The sequence below is a fragment of the Aptenodytes patagonicus genome, chromosome 21 (assembly GCF_965638725.1).
Source record: "Aptenodytes patagonicus chromosome 21, bAptPat1.pri.cur, whole genome shotgun sequence".
Lineage (NCBI taxonomy): Eukaryota > Metazoa > Chordata > Aves > Sphenisciformes > Spheniscidae > Aptenodytes > Aptenodytes patagonicus.
The window spans coordinates 2,993,291-3,016,078 of NC_134969.1; the positions used below are offsets into that span (position 1 = coordinate 2,993,291).

Below are 22,788 nucleotides of genomic sequence, written 5' to 3' on the forward strand. Positions count from 1 at the left end.
GGGATTGGCCGGCGTTGGCGCGCGAAGGGGTGCGCGGCGCCGGAGCGGCACGCAGCGGGGGCAGGAAACAATAGAGCCGCGGCCGGAGGGGTCCGAGCAGGGAGCGGAGGAGCCGGCCGCCCGCCTCGCCCAGCCCAGCCCAGCCCGCCCCGCCTCGCGCCCCGCAGCCGCCCCGCTCCCCCCGCCCCGCCATGGCGGACAAGGAAGGTAGGGCTCGCGGCGTGGCGTGGCGTGGCGTGGCGTGGCGCAGGCCCCGCGGCGCGGCCTCCTCCGCTCAGGGCTCCGTGAGGCGCGGGGTACCCCCCTTCCCCCCCCCCCCCCCCCCCCGCAACGGCCGCCGGTCTGAGGGGAGCGGGGGCGGCTCCGCCAGGGGGCGCGCGGGGGCGGGGCCCGCCGGTCCCCTCGGGCACGGCCCGCCGCGCCGCGCGGCCGCCGCCTCCCCTCGCCCCCCGGGCCGCGCGGGGGAGGCCTGTGGCCCCGACGCGTCGAGGCGGCGACGCCGCCCGGGGAGGGAGGAGGGGGGGGGGCCCTGCCCGGGGCCGGGTCCCCGGTCCCTCCGCCCGCCCCCCCCCCTTCGCCTTCCGATCCGTTTGTATCCGCGCCCGCAGGGAGAGAGTTTGTATCTTCCGAGTAGAGGCCGGTGCGCCGGTAGCCGGGTGGGCTGGTGGGAGCGGGGAGGGCCGCAGAGATGCCGTGCCCCGTGAGGGGGGCGGGCAGCCGCCTGCCTAGCGCGCAGACAAAGGGATGTCACCGGCCGCGCAGCCCCGTTCCGGGGGTGTGCTCCCGGAGGTCTCGCCGCGCTCGTTCGCTTTCTCTAGCGGAGGCTGGTGGCAGATGGTACGAGAAAGCGCGTGAGAGGAACAAGGCAACGGAAGGAGCCTCGGAAAACTGGATTTTGGGAACTGGTAGTTCCAGGCTGCACCTAGACCGGTCTATTTAACATCGGTTGCTGGACCTCCTGCATTTAAACGCCTTTACAGTTCTGTTTTTTGCCTCCACAGCATGCTGTGGCACCAAGTTTCAGAATTTTATTACGCTGCTTCTGTTGAGATCGTGAAATTTGACATAGTTAATATTAATTCCGAGCCTTATATCCAGAAACAAGGATTAGCATGTGCAACGGAGGATTTGTAATCATCTAGCAACTACTCCCAACAGAGTAGTCGTAACAGCAAACCAGGGTGTGATGTAGTTGTCTCTTTATTCAGTTGCCCCCTCACAGTGTTGTGTGTATGTTGTAAATATATTCGTAAAGGCTAATTGTATGCGTTTTTAAAAAAAACCACTTTAGCAGCCTTTGATGATGCAGTGGAAGAACGTGTGATCAATGAAGAGTATAAAATATGGAAAAAGAACACCCCCTTCTTGTATGATTTGGTAATGACCCATGCTCTGGAATGGCCCAGCTTGACTGCACAGTGGCTTCCTGATGTAACAAGGTAAACTGATCCTTTTGCTTTTTTCTTTTAAAGCGGAATAAGTAGTAAATCTAGGATCACTTTTTGTTAAAGTAAGACAGTATGTGACTCCTTTCTGTCTTAAGCGCTTTTCATACCCTTGCCTTGCCAACAGCAAGTTGAGGACTATGGACACCAGAGAAGATAATCAGTACAGGCATTTTTAAATTGGGAAAACGTCTTCTATTACTGAGAAGATATTTTCACACATTTGATTTCCATGTTTTTCTTCTTCCAGCTTCACCTTCCCCTTTAGCAAGCAAAAACCTACTCAAAAATAGAACTAGATGTAATTTCTGTATAACCACCATTTTGTCCTAAGCTTCCATAACAACTTGCTGTGAATGTTCATGCGCCTCAGAGTTGTACTCGGGAGGAGCCGCTAAGGTCTCTTAAAGGAAGGCACGGGAACGGTGGTGTGTCAGTGTTGTGCTGAGAGAATTTTAGGTTGAGATCTTGAGTTATGATAAGTGATTTCCTCTGGAGGAAGTGAGTTTGGTGTTGGAGCAGGAGAGCAACGATAACTTGAAAGAGTGTTATTAGTGTTAGAAGCTGTCATCAAAAAATGTTGCAATCAGATCGGTATTTGTGTAAACCCCTTTTGTTTCTTGTGTAACTCTCTTCCCTTGCAGACCTGAAGGCAAAGATTTCAGTATTCACCGGTTAGTCCTGGGGACCCATACTTCAGATGAACAAAATCATCTTGTGATAGCTAGTGTGCAGTTGCCTAACGATGATGCGCAGTTTGATGCTTCACACTATGATAGTGAGAAAGGAGGTAAGGGACCAAAGATGTGGACCAGGGGGAGTTTTAACCATTTTTTCCTTCCCTTCTCGATAGAATATTTGTCTTTCCTTAAAGTTCGGGCAGCAAAGTTCAGGAATTACTTCTAAACTAATCAATTTATTTCTAAGTGGTACCCTTACTTAATAGACAAATACTATGTTTTTTTAATGTATGTAATGTCTTAAGAATATAATGATGAAAAAAGAAGGTGGCAGGCTTACTGCAAAAGTACGTGTGTGGGGGGAAAACCTCACCCCTCCCTGTTTCTCATCAGGAATTGACATTGAATTTCATGGAATACTGCTTAGTGGTATTTTTATTACCGCTTTTGCATTACATAAACTCTTCCAGTGAGAAAGTCACTCATGTAAAAGAATATCTTATTTCAAAGGAGTGTAACGTTTCAAATGTTCTTCTCTTGTCTGAATTCTGCTGCCTGATAGTTGTGCCAGCCCCTCTTGGACAAAAAGATTAATTGTGTTTTGTTCGGTATATCAGACTTGAATTTGATGCTTTCTGTAATCTTAGCTGGCTGTCAGCATTGCTACAAGTTAGACATTTCTCATTTTTACTTGGTTGAATCAATCTTTCTACCTGGTGAAAGTCCTCAATGATCCAATGTTTGCTCTTCTTTTTGCCGGAAGCCTGGATTGTGCAATTAGTATTTTGATCTTCGGGCTTCTTAGGGTTATTCATGAACACCATGTTGTCTAATAAATACTTTGTTTTTATTCTATTTTAGTATTTCTCAAAAGTATACCACTCCGATTTAAAAACGAAACAAACAAAAAACCCCCCCTCTTTTTGCCAGAACGGTGCTGTGCAATTTTGTGAAATACTAAGTTATTGTGACTTTACTTATAAAGATAAGGTAGTTTTAGCAAATTACATTACAGTCCCATATCTTACACGCGGTGCAGCAATTTGTTTCTACCAGAACTTCTTCTATTCTGCAATGCTGATTTTTGTTATATTTGAAAGTGCAGTTACAGCACACCTGTTTCAAATGTGCATCGCACCTTCATTACAGATAAGAGTTTTAGATATGATAAATTTGGGACATGTGTTGTTAAATCTGAAATAGTAAAAAATTTTTGGGAAGAAATGGCCTTAACTTAGCCAAAGTCCTGATATTTTGATCTTTCAAATACAGATGTTTAAAACAACATGCCATTTGAAAACTGGATTCTTTCCGTTACAGTTGTTCTTGTGACTGTCTTTCAAAATAAGTGCTTGGTAATACCAGTAATTGAGTCTGGATCTTCGTGTCTTGATCTGAAACTGGCTTATTATTTAAAACTACTAAATTCTTATTTCCAGAGTTTGGAGGCTTTGGGTCAGTTAGTGGAAAAATTGAAATTGAAATCAAGATAAATCACGAGGGAGAAGTGAACAGAGCACGTTACATGCCACAGAACCCGTGTATCATCGCTACGAAGACTCCATCCAGTGATGTCCTTGTCTTTGATTACACCAAGCACCCTTCTAAACCAGGTGTCTGTTTCTTTGTTATGTCTGTGCTTCAGAGATCAGCCAGCCCTTCCTTAAGAAAACGTTGATGTAATGAAAAAGAGGTTAAAAGTTTTGTGGATTGCATATCATTTGTGATTTCAGGGGAAAGTAAGTATTTAGCATAAAAGGTTATTTTATATTAAGCTTAAACTTATGTATCCAATAGGTATCAATAGAAAGGTATGCTTTTTTTCCTTTTGCTGTTTTACTGCATGTTTTGTCATGTCACTGTATGTGTTGGTATTTGGGGTGGTGGAAGGTGGCTTTTTGGAAACTATGATTTGCTGAGCTGTTGTCCTGATAACCCTGTAAGGATATTAACAGTCATTTAACGATGAACTCGTCAAGATCGTATAGAGTAACTAGTTCTGCCACTTGCGGGGGGGATCAGAAGTGCCTTTCGCACTTTCAAAGTGCAGTTGGAGGTGATGAGAGAAAGAAAAACACCGCAGTACTGTAGCACTAATTTAGAGTGAACCACTGCTAGGCCAGCCAGCCAGGAAAAAAAAAAAAAAGCAGCTTGGAAAATCTGCAATGTGCTTTTATTAAGCTAAGGAGACAAACTGCTCTGTGTTGTCTCAGTGCATTCTGTTTTAATGAGGTGAGTCTTCAGTTGGGGAAAATGCTCAAAAGGATAGAGAGGGATCCTGTTGAAAATGTCTAAGCAAAGTTTAGTAAAGCACAGTAAAACTTAATGCCAGGTATTCTAGGATGTGCTGGAAATGATGCTAGGCACTGGAGTTCTTATGCCACCGCCTCTTTACAGACCCTTCTGGAGAGTGTAACCCTGATCTGCGTCTTCGTGGACACCAGAAGGAAGGTTATGGGCTGTCATGGAACCCAAACCTGAGTGGGCATTTGCTTAGTGCTTCTGACGATCATGTGAGTACTTTAAATATAGCTGGAGTACAATCTGCACTTTGTGTCCCTTGGCAAAGGTCAAAAATGTTTTGGTTTTGAGGGGGAGGAGGTAGGGGAGGTGAAGAGAATGTCTGTCTAAAGATGCGATTTTTAAAAAATTTTATTTTTTTAAAGACCATTTGCTTGTGGGATATTAGTGCTGTTCCAAAAGAAGGCAAAGTGGTGGATGCAAAGACCATCTTCACAGGGCATACAGCAGTAGTGGAAGATGTGTCTTGGCACCTGCTCCATGAATCTCTTTTTGGATCTGTTGCTGATGATCAGAAGCTCATGATGTAAGTGGGGTAATGTCTTCAGAAACCGAGTGCTTCTGTCCCTCTTGCTTTCCCATCTGCTCCTCAGTCCCTCCGTAAAATGGGATATACACCTTTGTTTCAATTCCATGTTTTCCCCTTACAGCTGGGATACTCGGTCAAACAACACCTCCAAACCTAGTCATTCAGTGGATGCTCACACAGCTGAAGTCAACTGCCTCTCTTTCAATCCCTATAGTGAGTTTATCCTGGCTACGGGATCAGCTGATAAGGTACGTCTACCTTGAACTTGGAACGTACTTGTTTAGTTTCTGATGTGTAAATGTGGATGTATATATTTGTTACTTCAACAAAAAATGTTTTTATGTTTTTTTTTTCCTAGACTGTTGCTCTATGGGACTTGAGGAACCTAAAACTGAAGTTGCACTCCTTTGAATCACATAAAGATGAAATATTTCAGGTATAACAAAATGTCTTCATCTTTTATGCACGTAGACTTAGTTCTACTTAGCTGTCTGGAAAAAATGAAAAACATTCTTTTCCACTCCACATTTTTATTAAATGTACTTGCACTTAAAAACTCATATATTCTTTTCTCTCATCTGCTTATAATCTTCTGGCTTATTGTTGTGGAGCTGTATAGCGCTCTGTGTGGGGTAGAGCTCCAGTACAGATAAGAGTGTCCAGAAAGCCAGGGGCAGAACGTAAGAAGGAAATAGTCGAGAGCTTTAACCACAAGAGAAGGGCGAAATGCTAGCAGTACAGAGTAAATGTAAATTATTCATGGCAGCAGACTGAAGCAGGGAGGCACAATGAAATGGCTGCAGTGTTTTCATCTTCTCAGCTTGGTCCTGCAGGGAGGCTTTAGCCGGTACCCATTAAAGGGGGTCACCGGAACATCCTGTGACAACGAACAATTGCGAATTTTGCTGGTGTAAATATCGAATGTTAACCTCCCTGGTAGCATGTGCTTAGCAGATGCAGTATTTTCATCTCCAACTCACGCCTTAATCAGAAGAAAAATATGTAGAGATTTTTTCCATAGAAGTATTACTAGTTAAGACTGTAGTTACCTCTAAAGAAAATTACACACGGAATCTTGAAATGTCAGGTTAGTGTGCAGAATTATCTGTTCTTTTCTAATCCTGTGATCCTATTAAGGGGTATGTTTTGAAGAGATTTATCTCCAGCAGAAGATGTGAATGTGAGCTTTTGGGCAGCTAAGCTTAATTACAGTGATTTCTTTTCATGTGTAAACTGTACCTACTGCTTAAGGCATCTGTAGTTTATATTTGTGCAATCCTTATTAAGGTAAGGAGCAGCTAATATCCTTGAGAGCTGTCTGCACTTCGTAACACGCGGTCTTTGTTAGAGGAAGGGTTACATGTGGTACCTTTTTGGTGCTCAAATGCCTTGTTAGTGTATGAATGTTCACAAACCTACCTCCTGTGTTAGAATGTTATTATTGGGCATAGTCATATTTCAAGTTAATATAAATTTGAATTCTCATAGAGCTTTTATGATACAAAATACAGTGGTGTTTGTGGTGAATGTCTGTCGTGTTACAGCTTCTTAAAACTAACTTCCTTTCTAAATTCACCCTTGTCTGTAGGTTCAGTGGTCTCCCCATAATGAAACTATATTGGCCTCCAGTGGTACTGACCGCAGGCTAAATGTTTGGGACTTGAGGTAAATCCCAAATTAGTCGCGTTGTCGTGATGAAATATTATTGATGAATTGCATCACACTTCAAAAAACCAACAAGCAAACCCCCCACCTTTTCATTTTTCCTCTCTTTTTTTACAGTAAAATTGGAGAAGAGCAATCCCCTGAAGATGCCGAGGATGGTCCCCCAGAGCTGTTGGTAAGTCTTTTGAATCTCATTGATTGTTTTGACCTATTACTCATCTCTGCGATGTAGATTTGAAAACATTCCCCTTTTTGTTTCCCCAATACTAGTTTATCCATGGTGGTCATACTGCAAAGATATCTGATTTCTCCTGGAATCCCAATGAACCCTGGGTAATTTGTTCTGTATCAGAAGATAATATCATGCAAGTCTGGCAAATGGTAAGTTGTTTGGGAAGGTGCGGGAGGTGGCGGATGAGAGATGGTGTTGAACTGCCTGGATTTCAGCATTCCTGGTTTTATTTACAGTGCTCGGCATGACTTGCTTTGTTGCACTGCCTAAATCTCAAAGGGATAGTGAAATCCTCTTTAGGTTTGGTTGGAACAATCGTTTACAGATACTCAGAAGCTGCTTTGTGTTTCTCATGATTTAAAAAAAAAGAAAGTACTGGTGTAGAAGCAAATTTTTCCTTTTTATGTTTGAATGAAAACAGCGTGTGTGAGAACCAAAGATGAAATTGAGGTTTCTGTTAGTTATTGTCTTAAAGAATGAAATCTTTGCAAATGATATAAATGTCCTCCTGAAGATGGAGAGAGGTGGCGGTGAATAGGAGAAGTTTGCTGACCCTAAATTACCAGCTGTTGAAGGTTTTGGAAAACAATCTTGTATCGTTTGAATAACCTTTGACGAGACCATACTCCTAACTTTTTTTTTTTTAACCTATAAATCGGTTCACAGGGGCTTTGTTCTTAGCAGCCTTCCATATAGTTCTTTTGGAGGGTGCTGCTGCTAAGTAGAGGATCTACTGAATGTATACACAATAGTCTGTTAATTGAAGTAAGTCTTGCGCTTAAAAGAAGGCAGATTCCCATAAGGTACAGTAACTTACAGGGTACTTAGGAAATGTTTTGGAGACATGGCTGTTAGGAAAAAGGTCGTTTGTGTTGCTTCTCTAATGCTAATGGCCTTGAGGGATCAGGGGTGGGTAATATGTATACGCAGATGAAAAACTGCCACAACTTTTTGAAGTGTTCTAGCAGATGGAATCCTCTTCAGTGTGATGGTTAAATGCTTCTTCAGTCCCTCCATCTCTGTCTTGCAGGCGGAGAACATATATAATGATGAAGACCCTGAAGGAAGCGTGGATCCAGAAGGTCAAGGATCCTAGATCACAACCTTTTCCTGTTTCTAGTCTTTTTCCTTCTCATCCTTCTCAACCCCGATATTGATTTAACACTGGTTTTGAGACACACGTAGGCTTTGTGTTCAGCCATCCTTCTGTAGATACCATCAACAGGCTTTTTAACCCAGACAGCGAGTACTCCCTAAGAAAAGGGCTCAGCCCGACTCAGCTGGTACCGTGCTGTAGCTCCTTGGTCAGATTTCCTACAGCAACCTCTTGCCTATAGGGCTGGCTGTCCCGTTTTAGCTGCCTTCATCACACAGAGCAAACTTTGGTTTTGTTGGTTTTTCTTCTTCTGTCTTTAGCTTGCTGCAGCTGCGGGCTTTTGCCTAATTTAAACAAAAGTTAAATCGGTAGAGCTGCCGGAGTATGCTTGGGCCGATGGAAATGATACAGGTGTTAATCCACTGGCAGTTCAGAAATGGAGCGTGGAAGGCCTTGTCCTCTTCAGTAACTCGAAAGTCTTGGGATTCCTTTAGTTAATCTGTACCTTGTGGATTTTTCTGCCTCTGCAGATACGAAACAGACTCGCAGATTCTGACTTGAACTGAAATTAAATTTCTTTCTATACTTTTTGTCTCTACTGGTAATTCTGGGTTTTTCATTCCTTCCTTCCTTTCCCTTTTCTCCCATCTGCTGGGCGACAGTGGTTTGGATTCGTTAGCTATTCCTGCAGAGCGTTGTTCACCTTCCATGTATTTTGCTCTATTGTGTGTTTCTTGAGCTGTGTTTTCACATATATTTCTTTCCTTTCTGTGAAATGGTTTTTAAAACTTGGGGCCACCAAGTTGTAAGGGTGTATGTTTTTACCAACCGATGTACCGCAGATGGCATGCCCGGTAACCTAGAACAGCATTGGTAGCTGGTATCTGTAAAGCAAATTAAATGTGGATGAACTACTTTTTTTAGGAGTTAGTCCTTGACCACTAGTTCCCGCACATCTTCCACTAGGTGCCTGTTCCACCAGCAACCTGTTACTCTCCATGCTCCTCATGACTAATTGTGTGTAAGTGCTTCAGATGGAATAAATTTTTTCTACGTAAATGCTGTGTAGCTCTGTGATTTTTTGCGTTGGCGTTTTCCTTCTGCGTTAACTACTCTGTCGAGAGTAAAGCGTACCTCTTCAGAAAGCAGAGAAAGCAAAGGAATAGTCTCTGCCCGTACGTGTCCTATGAGGCCAGGTGCTGGTTTAGATGGTCCGTAGTTTATAACATGCGGACGCTTCTCCCCTTCCTTGTTTCTGCTGCTTTCTTTGTGAAATGGGCACTTAATCTCCCCGGGCAGTCAGGAACGCACTGAAGCGTGCCTTCCACCTGAAGCGTGCCGCTGTCTGGATTTTGGGTCTGCCTTTAGCCCTTACCGCAGAACTATTTTTTGTTGTTGTTGTTAGTCTGCAGCATGAATAGTCGGGTACCTTACAAGTACCTTGGTTTGACACACAAGCTTGTTATTTTCTCTTTGAGACGCAGCTTTGAGAACGAACAGGATCCTTAAACTCTGACCTTTATTTTCAGTGTGGGACTTTATATAAAGCGGAAACCTGTTATCCACAAACTAGTTTCTGTGGCCCGCGGTGGAGCATGTCACAATACAGCAGAGACCCTTGAAATACAAAAGAAAATCCTGTTAAAAGGATGAAGCTTCTCTTGCATGTAAACTTTAAAAATCAAACCCGCTAACACTGGCTTCCAGAATGGTACTTTCCCTGGAGGCTTATACGATCCACCTGTGGAACAAGACAAGGTAACATTTTCCAAACACAGCAAAACATACATCTGTTATTCTTCGTATATGTCCGTTGTTCAGTGCAAGTATTATTTTTCTCTGCTCCTCTGTGGAAAAGCAGTTTTAGTACAAGATCAGCAGCAGCACCTTGAGAAATACACACGAGCAAATGAGTGTCTGGTATTCCTGACTTCAGGCGGCTGCTGTGCATCAGGTAGGGTAAGCAGCGAGGGGAGACGTCCCCTGCAGATGCCTCTGTCCTTTACTTCTGCTACAAAGAGGCAAAGTCCATCGTTCCTAAGAGTCCTGCTCTGCTTTTTCTTCCGATTTGCAAAGGTGGCCGTAGATTTCTAAGCAGCTCCTGTATGGGTAGAAAGGAAATTTAGGCTACTGAATATTTGCATAAAGTACTCTGGCTGGAGAAAACAGGGAAGGGGGACGTGCTATTTCTGAAAAACATTCTTTCTTTTCACAGTATGGAAGAAAAGTAATTAGGAAACACTTAAACTGGCTCAGTGCACGCTCTTGTGAGCGTGCGGACCTAGCCCAGCCCTGCCAGAGCCCTTGGCAAACAGAAGGGAATGTAATTTTTGGTGTGAGCTAAGGGAGACAGCGGCTCGGAGCCGTACTTAACTCTCAGGTCCCCGGTGCAAATGTGAAACTTAATGAGGAGTCCTGACAAACGAGAAGCCTTGCATGCTATCGCTTCCAGGGACGGCAACTTGTAGATTGCCAGGAGTTAAGAGACTGCGCTGCTGCACCCGGGCTTAAATATTGGTCTGTGATTTAGACGTGTGATTTGGAAGGACCGCAAGCAGCAAAGACACGGGGTTGTTGGGATCTGGTCTGAATCGTAAATGCAGTTACTCTTATTAACGCATCTTGGAATGGCTGGTGACGTGACAGGCTGAATCGGAGATCTCTTTCCCCTGTGCTTACCACGCTAAAGTCTTACCTGGATAAAAGAAAACTATTACCTATTTGTGGTAGGGAATATCCTCACTGCGCTTGCGTGAGGAGGTTTGAGCGGAGAAGGGGGAAAAAAGAATACTAAAGTAACAGTGAAGCTACAGAAAATGGTTAAGAGCATGTACAGCTGAGATTGGAGTAACACATAACAACACAAAGTTTGGTGAGTAAAATAGTCCGCAACCTTACGGGCATTTTCTGGAGCTTTAAAGAATCCCATGTAATAAAGAAGACCTGAGTGAAACCAGCAGTAGAGAACGATAAGCAGAAGATAGTTCTCTCTCATTGAAAAGCATCCACAATGGTGTTTCCCAAACCTAAACCTCAGCTCCTTTCCACATATTCCTAAGGAAACCGGCACTGTGTTTTAAGTTGTCATGCCCGCTTCTTGGAAAGCAACCTCCGCTCCTTGTGCACAGGAATTCCCACCAAATCCCTGTTTGCTGGATGGCAAAAGGTCTGGAGTTCCCGCTCTGCTGCCCCACCAGACCCCTTGCTCACACACCGGCCACGTGCCCAGGGACCAGGAGAAAAAGCCCACGGTGTCCAATAGCTGTGTGGCCACCAGCCTCTCTTCTCCGCCATCCTCCTCCTCCCAGCCCCTACCCAGCCCCTCCACACCGCAGGGACGAGACACAAACGCACTTGTAGATGGAGAGCTCCTGGTGGAGGCTGGTCCTCAGCTCCTCCAGTTCCTGATTCTTGCGCTGCTGGAGCTGGACCCCGTTCTTCAGCTCCTTCAGCCTGTCTTCCAGCTCCTCAACTTGTTCCTGGGGAGTAAGAAGACAAGAGTGGATTATCTGGGGGAGGAAGGCTGCCTCGGTGCCCGCGCTCAGCTGCTGCCCCCGCTCTCATGGGGGGATCTGCCTGTCGATGGCGTTGGTCTGGACAAAGCGCGGCCAGCCCGATGGCTGGCCAACCACCGTCTTAAAAAACCTCTGCAAAAAAGCTTTGTTTTGTTACAAAGGTGGGAGCTTGGGCTGGGATGTGATGCGTTGCGTCCTTAGGCTTCTCTTGGCTGGTTGGTTTTACCCCCTAGACTACTTCGTGTGTGTTTTGAGAAGCTGTCAGAACTGTATAAACCTATGAGTCAGGAGAAGATAAACAAGGAATTTGGGAAAAAGAAAATGTGGAGGCACATCAGGCACATCTCCAAGGGAGAGCGGACCCTGAAATCCAAGACGAGCTGTGTCGCGGGCACTGGTGACCTGGTCCCCAGCTCAGCAGGGAGGAGAAGTGACGGAGGGGGGGGGACGCCAGCTTCCAGAAGCTGCTCAGAGCCAAGCTGGGAGGAGGCAGCGATTACGAGCCGAGAACATGGAGTGTTGAAACGGGGGAGATTAATTGTGGAGCCTCTTTGCCAAACATGCTCTTGTAGATATTGAATTGCCTTGTCCCTCAGGACAAGGTGCCGGGGGGGGATGCCTGGCGCAGCCAGAAATAACCCTGTCGGGAGGCAGCCCAGACCCTGGGCTGTGGGCACAGGAGGTATGACCCTTCCTGGCAGTGGGAAGGGCAGGATCTGCCCCGGCAGGGCTGGGCTTTTGAAGAAAAGCCACCTTTATTTAAAACTGACTTTTCCAAGCACCTCAGCTCAGCCCCCGTGCTGGTACAAGCTGCGGGAAAACATGCAGTGCCTGTGCTGAGCAGCATTGCTCAGCTCTGCCACCGGCCTGTTCTGGGAAGGAAACCCCCCGTCCCCCCACCTCGTCCCTGCTCGCTGGGGCCATTTCCGAGGGGCAGGTCAAAACCAAGTGAGAAGATAATCAGGAGAAACCTTTTTTTCCGGCAGCTTGTTGGGTGAAGCCCCAGCACTTTCCCACCGCATCCCTGTAACCTCGGGTTTGCCCTACGCCCAGGGGCTGCTGCTTCGCCTGGCCCGTGCCAGGGTGGGGGATGCTTTTGACTTCAGCCAGCAGGAGACATTCCACCTCCTCACCCTCCTCATCCACCCCGCTCCTCCCCTTGGCCCTACGAGCAAGATCTTCGGCATCCACATTTCACCGGCTGCAAAGAACGGCTCCCGCTCTCTAAACAAGAGGGTGCAAGGGGTGCCCAGCTGGGACGCGTACCCGGTACTGCCCGACCTCTTCATCCCGCTTCTGCTTGATGAGGATGATCTGCTCCTCCAGGCTCCGGTTCTGCAGCCACAGCCGGCTGACCTCCCCCTGCAAGGGCCGCAGGGCTTCCTTCATCCCCTGGATCTCCCCCTGCATCTCCTGCAGCGCCTTCGCCCCTGCCTCGCGTCTCTCCAGCAGCCGCAGCAGTTGAGGCTCGTAGTGCTCCTCCAGACCCCGCCGGCTCTCCGCCACGAAGCTCTCGAACTCCATGGAGAGCCGGCGGCTCTCCTGCAGGTACAGGTTATCCTGCCGACACGGCGGCGTCTCCAGCCGTTGCCTCAAAACCTCCTTCTCCTTCTCGCAGGTCTCCTTCAGCTGGGACAGTTCGCCGGAGAGCTGCCCAGCCTGGGTCTCCAGCTCGCCCTGGTAAGCAGCATGCTGGGAAAGGTCGTGCCGCCGGCTCTCCAGCTGGTACTGGCAAGCCACGCAATCCTTCGTCACCTTGAACAGCTTCTGCTTGATCTGCCGGATCTCATCCTTCAGGTTGTCCCTCTCCAGCTCCACCTTGGCCAGCAGCCGGCAGGCCGCCTGGATCTCCTCGTGGGCATGGCGGATCTCCTGCAGCGCCGGCTCCCGGAGCTGGGTGAGCTCCGCAATCAGGCTGTCTCTCTCTTTCTCCAGCTGCTCGACGGCTTCGATGCACTCTTGGAAGTAGTCCCCCAGCTCTTCGAGGGTGAGGCACCGATGCTCCGCGCCATCCGCGTCCAGGGGACTGCCTGCCCCCTCTGCATCCATATCCAGCGGGATCCCTGCCCCATCTGCGTCCGCGTCGGCTGGGATCCCTGCCCCGTCTGTGTCCATGTACAGCGGGATCCCTACTCCATCTGCGTCCACGTCCAGCGGGATCTCTGTCCCACCTGCATCCACATCCAGTGGGATCCCTGCCCCATCCACATCCAGTGGGATCCCTGCCCCATCCACATCCAGTGGGATCCCTACTCCCTCTGCATCCACATCCAGCGGGATTCCTGCCACGTCCACGTCCAGCGGAATCCCGGCCCCGGCTGCATCCTCATCCATCTGGGGCCCTGGCATGTTTAGCTCCAAGAAGGCATCCCCGCCGTCTGCCTGTGGCTCCCGGCAGGCGTCTGGGCTGCCCCCGTGCAGGGGTGTCACCCCCACACCCACCGCTGGGTCTAACTGGCTGCACGAAAGGTCCAGTTGCGGAGCAGCGCCTGCAGCCACTGCCTGCGGGGCTGAGGATGCTCCGGCTTCATCCAGCTGCAGTTCTGGAGGGGGCTCAGGCTCTGCCATCAGGTCCCTGGAAAGGAGAGGACACGTGAACCAGAGCAATGAGTGTAACAGGTCCCAGCTCTTCCTCTCTGCCCTGCGAGACGCGGGTGCCCCGCAGCAGGCTGACCTGGGGGTGCTCTCACCACAGCCCCGCTGCCGTGACTGTCCCCGTGTCACCCAGGGGCTGTGCAAACCGGGCAGGGCTGCCCTTGCACGCTCTGATGACAGCTTCGACCCAAACTGTCGGCTTTGGCATGGGCCAAAACAAGGGAAGAAAACCCTCTAAAAGTGACTGACTGCGACGGAGGAAGAGCGAGGGATGCAAACCCGGACCCCAAAACCGAGAGCTACTCCGGTGCCAACGGGAACTGCTGACCGTGTCGTGGCCGATCTCCCCCAGCAGCACCAGTGTGACTGGCAAGATGAGAGTGTAGCTGCTGTGCCCGTGCCAAAATCTCACACCTGGGGTGTCACACACACGGCGCGCCGCCGGCGTAGGCACTTCCAGTAAAACTTTCTGGGATTTTAGCAATGTGGCATAACCTCACGGCAAGGGAATGTGCTGCTAAAGCGCAGGCTGGCTCCAGGATGGCTGAGATGGAGTAAAGCACCGCACGCACAGCGCCCGAGCGAGCAGCAGCTTCTGCAGCAGGAGCCTGGCGAGCTCCGCTTTGCAGAGTCATCCGATCCCGTCATTATCCCCAGCCCCGGTACCTGCAGCTGCCACCACAAAATACTCGCATCTCACATGTGCCCGGGTGCTATTTGGGGTAGGATGGAGGGGACAACCCTCGGGGTCGAGCTAGAGCTTTTCCTGCCGCTTCCAGGAGCCGGAGGCGGTGGGTTCGGTGGGAGGATGCTCTCACCTCCCGGCCACGCCGCTGAGCTCATGTCTAGTCATCCCCCAAGGAATGAGCACAGGCTGGCGCTCGCAGGCAGCCCTCGGCTCGCGGCAACGGCTTTAAGGAAAGAACTGATTTTCACCAATACTTTCTCTCCTAATAAGGTAGTTTTCAGCAGCGATGACACATCGCAGCCTCGGACCCAACGGCCCATCCGTTGGAGAGGGGGCAGCGCCTGGAAAGGTGGGGAAAGGGCTCTGCTTCATTTTTTCTTGCCCTCCTCCGGTGCCAGTGCTTATTTTTCAAAGTTCTTGGCTCTGCTTTGCATCCAGCAGCGCGGGAGGGGAGGATGGCCGCCCCGCCCTCGCAGCGGGGCGCGGGGGCTCGCTCCCGCCCACCACCCCTCGTCCCAGAGCCCCCCCAGGTGGGCAGCACTCCTGGGTACCCCGGAGGGGCTGTTCCCGCCCCCCTCCCCCCCCACTCCTGAGGGTCCAGGGATGCTCCCCGGGTGCTGAACCTCAGATCCCCCCACCCCATCCCTGCACCCGCCCCAGGCTTTGGCAACCCCCTCGCCTGCCCCACGCCCCCCACCTCGACAAGGCTCCCGCACCCACGGGACGCCACGGCAGACGCCAGCCCCTTCTCCGTTCCCCCTGCTCGCCCCAGGCGGGCTCTTACCTTCCTCCCCCGGAGCCCAGCGCCTTCGGCTCTGCGCTGTACATGGGCTTAGCATGGGGCGGGCGGGGGGTTATTAATAAACAGGGCTGGAAATCAGACTCCCCGGAGCAGCCGCTTTGCCCGGCCACCGCCTGCAGTGCCAGCTGCAGGCGGCTGCCTCCCTCCGCCCCGGAGAGGAGGAGGAGGAGGAGGAGGAGGAGGAGGAGGGGGAGGAGGGCGAGGGCGAGGAGGAGGAGGGCGAGGAGGAGGGCGGGGAAGGCCAAGCCGCCTGCATCCCTGGCAGAGGCAGCCGCAGGGGCTGGCTGCAGCCAGCCTGCATCCCTGGGGAGCATCCCCCGCAGCCCCCCATCCCGCTCCGGCTGTTCCCACCCGTGATTTAAGGTGGAGGTTTGCTTTGTGCAGCCTCAAACCCTCCCGGGGCGCTGGGGGCTCCTTCCCGGCAGCCGCGGGGCCCCATCCCGCCGGGGTCCCGGGCAGGGCGTAAGGGGCCGGGATGGGGACAGCGGAGTGCCCGGGGTGGTGTCCCCTGGGGCTGCGTGGGGTTTGCCTCCAACACGGGTGGCTGGAAGGGGAAACGTGGGAGGACAATGGGCATGGCCGCCAAATGCCACGGCCTCATCCTGTGCACGGAGCGGGGTGCTCGGTGGGGCGCTGACCGCGCTCCCTTTGGTATTTATTAAATACCAATATCTCAGGGGTCTTTAGGTGCCCCAGCTTGGCCCTGCAAACACCCCAGTAACGGCAGAGTGCAGCCTCCGTTTCCCCTTCCACCCACAACCCCATCCCTGCCTCCCCTTTCCCCTCTGTTTCGGGGATGGAGATGGTGGCATTTCGCTCTGCAAAGCCCCGCGGTGGCCACGGCCGCGCTCCCGGGCGTCCAGCAGCGACGCTGCCCTCCCTGCTGCCCTCCCTCCCTGCTGCCCTCCCTGCTGCCCTCCCTGCTGCCCTCCCTCCCTGCTGCCCTCCCTCCCTGCTGCCCTCCCTGCTGCCCTCCCTGCTGCCCTCCCTCCCTGCTGCCCTCCCTGCTGCCCTCCCTGCTGCCCTCCCTCCCTGCTGCCCTCCCTGCTGCTCTCCCTGCTGCCCTCCCTCCCCGCTGCCCTCCCTGCTGCCTTCGCTGCCCACAGATGTGGTTTTCCACCTCTGCTCACCCACCATCCCCACAGCTCTGCTTTCCCGCAGTGCCCGTCCCCACCCTCCCCACCCCGCGGCACGCCAAACCGCCCCTTCGGCGGTTACATTATTAGCGTATATTTCTATAAAATACATATTTTAGATATATTACTGCGTCAGCGCGGGCGCGACAGCCCGGGGTGGTGGCATGGCCTACCTCTGCCGGGGCCCGATCCTGCCCGTTGCCGCCGCGGCTCAGGAAGTCGGCACTCGCCGCTCAGGAAGTCGCCAGCTTACGCGCCCCGAAATCGCCCAGCAGCGCGCACCACAGCTTGCAACATCGCCCAGTGCCACCCCGTCCCCGCGTCACCGGCACCGTCACCCACACCTTGCCCATGCCTCGCTCGCCACCAGGCTGCCGAAATCAGGTTTAAAATAACTGCGCTTGCCCATCTCCCGGGAACAGAGCTTTAAAAGGAAAAGGGAGATTTGGGTGGGTTTTTTTTCTTTTTTTTTTTTTTTTTTTTTTTTGATCCTGTTGCTTTTTTCAGCACGACCCACCTTTTTTTTCTCTCTTTTTTTCCATGAAGCGCCTCTATTTGTGCCGAGACTTTTGACTCAATAGGAGAGGAATGCTGTTAATTCGCACAAGTTGCGTGTATAAATAAATATATATCTAGAGCTGAAACTGCCAAGGGGAGAAACCTGCAGGTCGTGCGGGCTGGGTCCAACAAACCCTTGTAGGGGATGGAGGGGACGATGGCAGCGGCGCTGCCGAGCCCCGGCTGGGGTTTATCTGATGAGCTGCCAAGGGCAGGGTGGGGATTGAAAAGGCTCAGCTGTTCTCTGCTCCGTAAGAGGATACCCTGGCCCCAGTGCGGGGCTGTTTTGTGGATATAACCAGGCAACGACCGGCTCGGGTGTCAGCGGCCGGACCCCGACACGCTCGGCAGAGCCCGGCCGGCCGCGGGCACGCGCTGGGTTCGGCCGGCACGGAGAGACGCCGTCGTGTGTGAACCGGCGCGGACTTTGCTCCGGTAAACAGAGCTGGCAGGGAGTTATCAGCGGCGCTGCCGGAGGGGAAAGCAAAAGGCAGGAGAGTATTTGAGGGACAAAATGTTCCGGCTGCTGGAATAAATGGCGGCAGCTCTGGTTGCTGCCCTGCCCCGCTGCCGCAGCATCTCCGGCACGGACCCGGTGAGCGGCTGAAGGGGGTCGTGGGGAGCAAAGAGCGGCTGTTAGTCGCTTTGCCTCCCCTCCGGTGACCTGGTGCTGGTGCTGCCGTCCCCCTTCCCAGTGGATTTTTCCTTCCCGTCACGCGTGGCAGATCTGCCCCAAGGGCAGGGATGAAGCCGGCACGGCAGTCTCGCCACCCTGGCACCACCATCTTGGCACCGCCACCCTGGCACCGCCACAGCAGTGTGATGGCTCCGTTCCCACGCTGTCCCCCCACAATCTTTAGGGACAGGCTTGAGGTACCAGGAAGACTTGCGCAACTTCGGGGCCTCCTTGGCCAGAGGCTCCGGCAGCGCCGGCGGCACCATGGGGTACCCAGCCTGCCCAAACCCCAGCGTCGACGGGATTTAGCAGCGGCGAACCTGGGCAATGCTGCCAGTCCAGCGCCCTCCGCATGCAGCTCACCGCGGCTCTGTTTGCCGAGGGCGCGGGGGGTCCGGCTGCGGCAGGGTGAGCGGTGCGGATCCGGCCCCCCCCCCGGTGCGCAGAAGCTGCAGTCTGATCTCAGGGGAAAAGTGTGATTCATCGCTGGAGCTGGGAGTGCTTCCAGGGACAGATCCTGGCTCGGAGGGCGGCGGCACCGTACGCCCGCTCCTGCCGTGCCCTCGCAAGGTGGCCCCTTTGCCCCAGGCGGGTGGGGCGTCCCCGGATAAAGCCGAAGCGGCCATGGCTGCGTGGGGACGGCACCCGGAGGCATTCACCCAGGCCTGGGGGGGGTTGGATGCCACCGGCCCCTTGGGAACAGCCTGGCTCGCTTCGCCTCCTGCCTCAGTTTCCCCAGCTGAGAGCTGGGGGAGGCCCCCCCCTTGGGGCCCACCACCGGCAGTGGTGCAGGGGTGCCATGGGGATGCCGCTGTGGGAGCCGGCGCAGGGCGAGCACCGCGGCTGAGTCCTGGGAGCTGGCACCGGGGGGCTCATCACGCACCCGCCACGGAGATGCCGGACCTGTTGCAAAACTCCCGGAGCACCGGCCCAGGCAAAGAAGCTCAGGGTAGATCCTGCGAGAGGGAGGCGAGGTCACCCAGCGGGGCAGGAGGAGGAGGAGGAGGAGGAGGAAAAAGAGGAGGAGGAGGAAGAGGAGTACAACATGGGCATGTGCCCAGCTGGGGCAGAGATGAAAAGGGGAGCCCAAAGGTGCCGTCTGCCCCGCAGGGACCTTGGGAGCTCCACTGGAGCAGGGCCAGACCCTGTCCCCAGGCCACAGGCGCCGGCGGCTCCTGCTTATCTGGGTGCCGGGTCCTGCTCTGTCCCGTGGCGAGGGGGGACGAGGAAAGCGCCGTTCCTGCCATAGCTGCTCTTCAGGCAGACGTCGGCCCAGCCAGGGGAGCAGAGTGGGGACGGGTGGGGGGGTCCGGCTGCAGGGACCGAGCACCGGAGCCCCCACCAGCACTCCCGCTCCTGCATCGCGCTCCTTCGGCTTCGTCTTTCCTCAGCCCAGACACCGGGCTTTAAACACTTGCAGGTACTGGGTTTTAAACATTTGCGTCAAGGCTGCCTGTCCCGGCAACTCCCACGGCAGCCCCCGCGTGTGCATGTGCCGCCCCGTGCCACGGGCTTATGGGCGCCCCAAGCAGCGCTCGGCCACGCTCCTGCAATGCCCACCATGGTGTGTGCGTGTGCGTGTGTCCGTGTGTGTGTGCATGTGCCCGTGTGCGTGTGCACGTGTGCGCACAGATCATCGTGCACGAACAGCCCCGTAACAAGCCGCCCTTGCAACAAGTGACCCACGTTATTAGCAGCCCGCGTGCTTGTGCGACGGAGCTGGCAGGGGCCGACGTGGCGGGGTCAGGCCTGAAGGCGCCTTTGAAGCAGCGGTGATGGACACCTGGTTTTGGCGACATCCCCCTCTTCCCCCAGCTGCCTCCCGGAGCTGCCGGCTGCCGGCCATGCTCGGGCCGTGCCGGGGGATTTCACACCCCAGGTCTGGGGCTGCCATGTACCATCATCCCCGCTGAGCGCCCGCTGCCAGCCCATGGGGCACTTTTGGGGTAAATCAGCCGACGTGTCCATGACGTCCCACACGGCACCCTGTGCCCGTCGGGCACCGAGGCTGTGCTGACTTTCCCGCGGGCTTTCCCTTTGCATTGAATCTGGATGCTCACACAGGAGCAGGAGCTGCCTCTCGTGGTCACCCGGCCGGGACACTGCAGGCATGGGCGATGCTCCTGGGAGGCCGAGACAGGGCCATCCCTTCCCAGCACGAGGGAGCCGGGCAGGGAGCAACCGCTGCTATTTATTCATCACCATCTCCATGTACAACGCACCCAAGCAAGGAGCCGTTTGCCTTCACCCTTCCGACGACATTTATGGTCCAGGCACCCTTTTATAAAACTCATTTTTAAAACAGCGAGCGCAGCGCTGATTTTAAGCATCGCAACAACCAGTCCCCGTGTCCCAACGATCGCTAGCAGGGTCACTGCTGCCCAAGCGCTGGCGGAGAGGTCTCGTCGCTGGGTTTTTCCATATCCTGGGGCGAGTGACGGGGAGCAGCGGCTCCGGCTCCCGTCCCTGCGGGAGGGATTTGGAGCGAGCGGCTCCTGCTCGGGGATGCAGCGGGGTGGGAAGCGGCACCCGCGGGGCTCAGCGGGGTCGGGGCAGCCGCTCGAGGACCTTGTCCCGGCTGCCTGCGAGTGCCAGAGGTGTTGATGAGTAATGAGGGAGCAGCCATCCCTCCTGCTGCCCCGGCGATGGGAAGGAAACGAGGGCAGAGGATGGGCTGAGCACACCCCAATGCGCCAGCTGCACTGAGCTCGTGCCGTCCCGGCGTGAGGGGCAGGAGCTTTGGCGGCTGCTGAAGCACATGATGCCGTGACCGGTGGCCGATGTGTTTTGGCACCATTAGGTGCCATTTGGGATCTCACCTCCCAGGGATCAGGCACGGGGGGGGGCTCTTAGGGCACGTGGCAGCCCCCCGCCTCTCTGCCTCCCCTCCTGTGTGCCTCTGCCTTGACCTCGTGGGAGCTGAGCTCCAGCCGGCTGCTCTCCCCGTGAGGCGCCTGGCATCCTTGTGACCATCTTGGCCGTGCAAGCGGAAAATGAGTTATCCAGCTGGGTACCCCGGCACGCTGCCGGTGCTGGAGCTCTCTGGGGAGGGGGTAAAGCTTTCTGGGGCTCTGCACGAAGGGCTGGCGCTTTAGGGAGCTCCTGGACTTTCCTTCTCCGCCAGGACCGGGACTGTAACGGAGGGAAAGCTGAGGACGACGTTCCTCTTCGCCTTCCTCCTCTACTTTCCTCGCCCATCCGACGAGAGCTCTCCCCGGAGGGTAATGGATACTCTCCCTCTCGCTGTGATTATTTGGACAATGCCCCATAACTGTGTACAAACATGTTTTCAAACTGGTTCTGCTGCCATCCGAGGAGGGGCAAGATGTGAAAACCAGGATCTTTTTTTGGAGGCTAATGACTCGGAAGTTGGAGCAGGCGGCGGAAAGTCAACACAAACGCCCTAATTGGGGATTAGCTTTTCCCCAGCGCAGTTCCCCTCGACGTGGGTCAGCAAAGCCTCCGAGGGCAGTGGCGTCCTCAGCCCTCGCCCTGGGAAGGAGCCGTTCCCCTGGGATCGGGGGGGGGCAGGGGGGGCCAGGAAATCGCTGCCCGACTCTTTCGTTCATTTAGGTCTCGAGTCCCGGTTCAGGGGGATGAAGGGAGGAATGAGAGGCAGAGACACAAAAGCACAGGGAGCCCCGGCTCTTCTGCAGGCATCGCCCCGGGTTTGGTGTCGTGTCCCTGTCCCCGACCCCTGGTACCACTGAACAGCAGCAGGATGCGCGGGTTTGCACAGCCCACAAGACACACGGTGCCGGCCCCCGAATCCCACAGGAGAAGGCAATGTGCTGGGAAGCCCGCGGGAGGGACAGGCTTCTTGCTTTATAAATTCTTCTAGTCACTTCCAGCGGTTGGCAAACTCCCCTGGGCACATGGCCAGGCCCTTGCGAGCCTCCGGGAAGGATGCGGATTAAATGCAGCGATGCAGCTTTTCACATCAGGAAACGCATCCGCACAGGGACCCAAACCCGACTGAGCTGAGAGCGTGGAAATGCAGCAGAAACCACCTGTTTTCTTGCCAGGCTTATGGCCTCCGGCTTTGCCGCGTGTCCTGCCACCAACCTGCTCGCTGCCGGGATGCGTCACCGCTTCGGCCCAGGCTCTCGTGCATCTTCTTGTCCCCTCGCAGCCGGATCTGCGTGGTCACGCTCCTGAGCAACGCAGGCTTGTAGCAAGCGGTGAAATCTTTTATGAGAGCCGCTGCCATTCCCGGGCCAGCTCCCAGGCGCGCTCTTGGCTGCAGGCAGAGGCTGGTAGAGCCACGTCAAGCGGCTGAACTCCCCCCCTCCCCGTGTCATTTCATTTTCAGGAGCTGATTTATTATTAGCAACAAGAAGCAGCGTGGCACGGGGTGTTTCACGGGAGCGTGTTGGTGGCCTCAGGTACGCCCAGGTCAGCTGCTCTTTGGGAGTGCCATGTCTCCCCGGGCGCTGCCATCGGCAAGTGTCACCCTCGGGCCCGTCAGGTGAGGAACCGGTGGTGGCTGCGGGGAGAGGGCAAGGGCAGGGTACAGCCGCTGGCCCCGGCTCCTCTCCTGGGGACAGGGACAGCCACCCCCGCAGCTCTGTAGGATGCTGCTCCGGGGGGGGGTGTGACGATGCTGTAATTACTTGCTCCGGTCCCGCACAGACTATCCTGCTCCGGTTCTCTCCCGCTGATGCTCAGCACCACGGGAAGGGTGGGGTGGGGGGGAGAGATGGAGGGTCCCAAGGGGCGAGAGCAGCCCCCGGCTGTCCCCGCACGCTCCCCCCTCGCCGAGTGCGATCCCCAGGGGACAAAGCCGGGACCCACCGGGGGGGCGGGCACAGCTTGGGGACCCCCGGCAGCCCCGGGGGACACACACCCCCACGCTTGTCCCGGAGACACA

General features: G+C 53.9%; 2 protein-coding genes across 7 annotated transcripts; one reads left to right on the forward strand and one right to left on the reverse strand.

Moving 5' to 3' along the window:
• The first annotated feature begins 61 nt into the window (after nucleotides 1–61).
• RBBP4 (RB binding protein 4, chromatin remodeling factor) lies at nucleotides 62–9,007 on the forward strand. Of its 3 annotated transcripts, none has more exons than XM_076357182.1 (12): nucleotides 62–207; nucleotides 1,295–1,439; nucleotides 2,090–2,235; nucleotides 3,565–3,738; nucleotides 4,523–4,638; nucleotides 4,792–4,952; nucleotides 5,077–5,203; nucleotides 5,314–5,391; nucleotides 6,544–6,620; nucleotides 6,738–6,795; nucleotides 6,891–7,001; nucleotides 7,883–9,007. In XM_076357182.1, exons 1-12 carry the CDS (start codon nucleotides 192–194, stop codon nucleotides 7,946–7,948), a joined length of 1,275 nt encoding a protein of 424 aa, XP_076213297.1. In that variant the 5' UTR covers nucleotides 62–191; the 3' UTR covers nucleotides 7,949–9,007. The 3 variants fall into 3 exon arrangements, with proteins under 3 accessions (XP_076213297.1, XP_076213296.1, XP_076213298.1); XM_076357181.1 differs by having other exon boundaries at nucleotides 65–207; nucleotides 1,292–1,439; XM_076357183.1 differs by lacking the exon at nucleotides 62–207 and adding an exon at nucleotides 591–640 and having other exon boundaries at nucleotides 1,292–1,439.
• Nucleotides 9,008–9,450: 443 nt separating this feature from the next.
• On the reverse strand, nucleotides 9,451–16,964 carry SYNC (syncoilin, intermediate filament protein). 4 transcript variants are annotated; one of them, XM_076357684.1, is made up of 4 exons: nucleotides 16,858–16,964; nucleotides 12,730–14,038; nucleotides 11,303–11,427; nucleotides 9,451–10,049 (listed from the first exon to the last, which is right to left on the reverse strand). In XM_076357684.1, the coding sequence occupies exons 2-4, from the start codon at nucleotides 14,029–14,031 to the stop codon at nucleotides 9,986–9,988; spliced, it is 1,491 nt and encodes a 496-aa protein (XP_076213799.1). In that variant the 5' UTR covers nucleotides 14,032–14,038; nucleotides 16,858–16,964; the 3' UTR covers nucleotides 9,451–9,985. The 4 variants fall into 4 exon arrangements, with proteins under 4 accessions (XP_076213799.1, XP_076213796.1, XP_076213797.1 ...); XM_076357681.1 differs by lacking the exon at nucleotides 16,858–16,964 and adding an exon at nucleotides 15,531–15,680; XM_076357682.1 differs by lacking the exon at nucleotides 16,858–16,964 and adding an exon at nucleotides 14,877–14,935.
• Between the last annotated feature and the right edge of the window lie 5,824 nt (nucleotides 16,965–22,788).

Excerpts from the sequence above, each read along its gene's own strand:
- RBBP4 (XM_076357181.1), top strand. Across the intron at positions 6,621-6,737 it reads CTAAATGTTTGGGACTTGAG|TAAAATTGGAGAAGAGCAAT; the intron begins GTAAATCCCAAA and ends CTTTTTTTACAG. Across the intron at positions 6,796-6,890 it reads ATGGTCCCCCAGAGCTGTTG|TTTATCCATGGTGGTCATAC; the intron begins GTAAGTCTTTTG and ends CCCCAATACTAG.
- SYNC (XM_076357681.1), bottom strand. The coding sequence starts at position 15,574 with ATGTACAGCGCAGAGCCGAAGGCGCTGGGCTCCGGGGGAGGAAG. Across the intron at positions 14,039-15,530 it reads CTGGGCTCCGGGGGAGGAAG|GGACCTGATGGCAGAGCCTG; the intron begins GTAAGAGCCCGC and ends TCTCCTTTCCAG. Across the intron at positions 11,428-12,729 it reads AAGAGGTCGGGCAGTACCGG|GAACAAGTTGAGGAGCTGGA; the intron begins GTACGCGTCCCA and ends CTTACTCCCCAG.